The sequence below is a fragment of the Octopus bimaculoides genome, chromosome 7 (assembly GCF_001194135.2).
Source record: "Octopus bimaculoides isolate UCB-OBI-ISO-001 chromosome 7, ASM119413v2, whole genome shotgun sequence".
Taxonomy (NCBI): domain Eukaryota; kingdom Metazoa; phylum Mollusca; class Cephalopoda; order Octopoda; family Octopodidae; genus Octopus; species Octopus bimaculoides.
In genome coordinates, this window is record NC_068987.1 from 12,443,220 (window position 1) to 12,448,910 (window position 5,691).

General features: G+C 34.6%; 2 protein-coding genes across 6 annotated transcripts in view; one reads left to right on the top strand and one right to left on the bottom strand.

The window, feature by feature from the left end:
• LOC106869747 (soluble guanylate cyclase 88E) overlaps positions 1-5,691 on the top strand; it is a 142,281-nt gene that overhangs the window by 107,915 nt on the left and 28,675 nt on the right. The gene's annotated exons all lie outside the window — the stretch shown is intronic.
• The window catches only part of LOC106869749 (fibrinogen-like protein 1), a 13,638-nt gene continuing 7,962 nt past the window's right edge, over positions 16-5,691 (bottom strand). The window contains exon 4 of the mRNA XM_014915612.2: positions 16-1,491. Within this exon, the coding sequence (XP_014771098.1) occupies positions 743-1,491 (749 nt within the window). The 3' untranslated portion in view covers positions 16-742. The remainder of the gene's footprint in view (positions 1,492-5,691) is intronic.

The following is a 5,691-nucleotide window of genomic DNA, read 5'->3' on the forward strand; positions in this document are numbered from 1 at the left end:
TATATATATATATATGATGTATGTGTATAAATATATTTGAGTGAGCATGTATGTAAATAACCCAACATAATATATTTTTCAATAGAACTCTGACATTATTACTGAAATATATATGCTTCAATAGGTTTATATATACACTTGTACACTATTTTTATTTATTTCCTCAACAGCATACTATATATAAATATACAGGCATGGCTGTGTGGTAAGAAGCTTGCTTCACAACCTCATGGTTCTGGGTTCAGTCCCACTGCATGGCACCTTCTCCTATGGCCTCAGGCCGACCAAAGCTTTGTGAGTTGATATGGTAGATGGAAACCAAAAGAAGCCCGCCATATATATTTGTGTGTCTGTGTTTGTTCCCCCACCATCGCTTGACAATCGATGTTGGTGTGTTTACATCTCTGTAGATTAGCAATTTGGCAGAAGAGACTGATAGAATAAGTATTAGGCTTACAAAGAATAAGTCCTGGGGTCGATTTGTTCGACTAGAGGCAGTACTCCAGCATGGCCACAGTCAAATGACTGAAACAAGTAAAAGAATGAAAGAATAAAAGGAAGATTATCCTTTAAACATATAGTATGTCTCAACAAAATGCTTTGTACATTTTGGTTTGTTGTGCTTTTATTCAAAGGTTTAGATATATCGAAAGTAGAAACAGAATTATGTTTGTGAATCACATTGTATGGATTTAAGTATTAATATTCATTCAGTTAAGTTTTGTGCCGTTTAAACTTCTGTTTAACCTGTCAACATTCCTAGTTCTTCATTTGTGGAATTTTTTTTCCTTATTTCCTCCTTTAGTTCTTTTTTCGCCTTCTCGCTATCCAGTAGTACACCAGCATAAGGTTTTATTTTCATAGTTGACATTTTCAGAGAATAACCAAAATCCTTCTTCCAGTTATACCAAATAATACCCCGGATCAGCCCATTTGGTATTGCATCAATTTTACCACCTACAGTATATAATCCGTTCAAAGAGCTAAACCCGCATGCTCGGAACCACCAACCTGATCGGTCTTTTAATGCACAGTGCTCTGTCCACTCATCATTGTCTTTGTCTATTGTACTAAACAGCATATCGTTGTGGTATTTATTTAAGGCATCACCAGCTGTGCCGTTATAACCACTAACGTGTAACTTGTAGCCATCTTTCTCACTGTCTATATAAAATGATGTATATTGAGCGTAAGCAGTGTCATTCTCCCAGTCACTAAGTTCTATTCGCAATGTATAATTACCGCTCTTAGTCATTTTATGAATATTTTCATTACCGAAATAATATTCACCGTTAACATTACCAAAACCAAATGCATAATCATTCCATTTCCGTGTGAAGTTTTCTGAACCATCCCTTCTTCTTTGAATGACAGTCCACCCACTGTTTTCTTCTTCCAGCTCACACCAAACATTCTGAACTGAACCCTTTGGTATTTTAATTGGGTAAACTCCAGATATTCGGATACCATTTCGATACAGTTCATAACAATCTAGGAAGAAAGAAAAAAGACATATAAATCATTTGAGCATGATCGTTACCAACGTCACTCTCCTGGCACTTGTGCCAGTGGCACATGAAAAGACATTCGAGTGAGTTCGTTGCCAGTACCGTTGGACTGGCTCTTATGCAGTTGGCATGTAAAATACACCATTTCGAGTGTGGCCATTGCCAGTACCTCCTGACTGGCCTTCGTGTTGGTGGCATGTAAAAGCACCCACTACACTCTCTGAGTGGTTGGCGTTAGGAAGGGCATCCAGCTGTAGAAACTCTGCCAGATCAGATTGGAGCCTGGTGTAGCCATCTGGTTCACCAGTCCTCAGTCAAATCGTCCAACCCATGCTAGCATGGAAAGCGGACATTAAACGATGATGATGATGAACGATGATGAAATCAAATTCATATTTCTAATAACAAAATGTGTAAATAATATTTTATATCGATTAAAGCATGAAAGTGTTTCACGAGAGACAGCAGGGATCACAAATTTTTCTGTTGATTGTTAAATGCTGAGATCGTGATGAGTAATATGGGCTTTTTACATTCCTTATGAAGTGCTCTTAAATCATGAATATAATGCAGTTGATGTTTAAAATTAAGTCATGTTGGTTAGTGCCGGTAGGAAAAACATGGATCAAGAAGAATGATCAAGCAAAGTGTTTAGTGTGAGATTTAGTGAATGACTCACAGCATACACACACACACACACACACACATATATATGCACACATAACATACACACACGCATACATACTAGTTAAAGTCTTGAATGTTGTTCACAATAAATTCTTAATTCATTGACATTTACTCTGAGTTGGTGACAGAAAACAACAACAAAAAAAAACAGTAAAACGCAATCTGCAATTAGGGACTTATAAAGACAAAGGGAGATAATTTTTAGAAACCTTCAAATTTACATTTTTAAAGAACCATACCAGATATGCTGATCAGTTAATAAATTTTTACATATAAAGCAAAATTGTATGGAAGACTGGGAACAATCAACAAATATCAACTATGAGAATTATTTCCAACCATCATGTGACATCAAGACAATGGCATACACAAGCATACATGCATACACATACATAAACACTTACTGATACATACATATAAGTATATATCCATATATATATATATATATACAGAAACACGCATATATATGGGGAGAGTGTATATATGTACGTGTGTGTGTGTGTGTTTGTGTACAAATCTCTTTTCTATTTTAAGTAGGAACTTCTGACAAAAATATTTCAATTCTTAGGGAAAAATTTTCTCTCTACCAGATATTCTACTGGATTTTTATGAAAAATGCCATAAAATTATCTTATTCCATCACATCTAATTTAGTCCATAATATAACTTCATTAGGAAGAATTCTAGGAAGAATCGTATTGTAATTATGATTAATTGTAATTATATTAGTCCTAAAAGGGGATGGGCTTTAGATTCTGTTTAGTCAAAATCAGTATACAAATGTATAGCTGCTATACCAAATACTAAAAGTTTTATTGGGTTTACTACTAATAGTTTTAAAACAATATTTCATTCCATACTCATATTTTCTGGAATCCTAAAATAAGAAATTCAATCACCTTATTAATATTTATTTAAAGACTGATGGAAAATAGCACTTCTTTTGGTATAAAAAGGAGCCAGTGTACAAGTACAGAAAATTCATTTCACTAAGGTTCCTTTTTTGAATAAAAATAGTTGGCTCATTATACCATGGAATCTTAAAATCATTAAAACATTCCCGAACTAGAATATATAAACTATAAATCAGTTGAATAGATACACTGATTTGCTGTTGCTTTTGTCATCAACATCCTATCACTCTTTTTTTAGTAATATTTGTGAATAATGCTATTTATGTATCTTTATATTTCTATTCGAAATTATAAACTTATCACTGTATTTCTTTTTTTATTTTTACCAAATGTGTCTGTACATCAATACAATTTAATTTTGTGAAACGCAGCTATTGATTCATGAAATGAATATTACTATGTATATCTTTGTATAAACTTATATGCATAAAATTTAGCTGTTCTATGTTTGCATGCCAATTCATACAGATATAACGAATCATATATGTTCATGTTTTATGAAAATAATATATTCATGTAGTATGCACACATGTATATATTTATGCATTAATGTATTTTTGCCTATGTGTGTATGTGCAGTATATTATTATTATATTTTTATATAACATATGTAGGCGGACTTGTTTACGTGTGTGCCTGTGTGTGTGTCTGTGTGCGTGTTATATCTAAATGTATATGTGTGTTTTGTTAAAACAGAATCCAGAGACTTCTGGTCAACATCCACAAAACTTGTATTGTTTGGAATAGTGAAAGAAAGATACAGGGAAGTTGCTGTGTAAAGTGGAAGTTGCTGTGTAAAGAGTCTTTCTTCATATTAAAGCTGACTGAAGGGAATAAAAAGAAAGACGGCAGAGTTTTATATCGTCTGTGCTTGAGAAACTAGATGTAACAAATGAGGAAAACAACATTTAGACAGGAAGTAGTAGGAAAGAGACAGTTGGTGAGAGAGGGAGAACACAAGAGGAAAGTAAAGAACACAAGAAGCAAGCAACAACGGAGATATATGAATAGACACATACATGTATATTGATGTATGTTTATATGTCACATTAAATATCAATAGTTCACAAGTATATTAGTATGTCATTTGTATATTTAGTGACATTTTAGTATTGTAGCTATGGATGTGTCTGCATGTGTGTGTGTGTGTGTGTGTACCTGTGTGTGTGTGTGTGTGTGTGTGTGTGTGTGTGTAGTGTGTATGATGGTGTGTGCTTGTTTAAATTTTTTATATATAGATGCATCAATAATTCTTCGTTTGTCTTGACACAACTTCACCGTTTCTCAACGAATATTCGTGAAATTTTTCAGAAAGAAGTAATATGAGGCAAGAATAATACATGAACAGAAAAAAAAAAAAAAGAAATAATGGGGTCTGAGATCCCTCTGAATAAAGCAGGAATTAATCAAGAAAAGGGATTAGGGACAAAGAAAGTTATAACTGAGTAAGAAGTGACTCAGAAATATCAGTGTATGCGTGTGCATGTGTGTGTGCGTATGTGTGTGTGTGTGTGTATGTGTGTGCACGTGCACGTTTGCATACACACACATGCATACATAGATACATACTTTTACCTCTGTCTTCATTTCAACCAGCTAGCAGTCTCCTTTCACACTCTTGCAAACCTAACTACCCACTCAACCTTCCTCAGTTCTGTCCCTATTCTCTCGATCCACTTTCTTGTCCCTTGAGGGCATATCCTGACACCTCGTCTCCACCATTCTTCTACCCTCTCCTGCTGGGATATCCATGTATTTCCTCTACAGCAAGATGCCTGTTTCTGTTCCACTTACACATTCTAGCCTTACAGCACCTGGTACAAAGCCACATCCCTCAATACTGCAATCCTTCTCTGTCAAGGGGTCTTGGCCTGTGGGTTTCTTGGTAACTTCACTAGTGTTGGTGCCCTGCATAGAGCACCCAATACATACACTCTGTAAAACAGTTAACATAGGGGAGTGCATTAGCCATAGAAATCTTGCCAAGCAGACACTGGAGCCTAATACAGCCCTCAGGCTAACTGGAGCCTGTTGAATTGTTCAATCTCATGCCTGACTCAAAATCACAGTATCTTCATTCAAATGCTGTTGTGCTCCCTTAAATAAAGAAGTCGTTCTATAGTTATAGGTTTTTCCTTCAAACTGCCAGACTTTGGAACTTTTTTCCTTCTCATAGTTTCCCTCGTTCTTGCAACCTGAACTCTTTCAAGTCTAAAGTAAATTCATTCCTTTCATCCTAATTTCTCCTCCTTCATAGTCCCATACACCAAGTGGATTTTCATCTTCTATGGGACCTTCTTATAGAAAAAAAAAATGCAGATGTTGAATCATGATAATGATGATACATACATACACATATTATTATTATTATTTGTGACAGAAGCAGAATTAATGTCAAAAGGCAAGTTTTACATCCAACTTAATGTAGATATATTGTCTGGGTGCAGGATGCTGCATCATTTATCTTGAGAGGACCTCTCATACAGACATATGGTGCATAAAAGCAAACATTTATGTTTATATATGCATACATATATATATATATATATATATATATATATATATATATATATATATATATA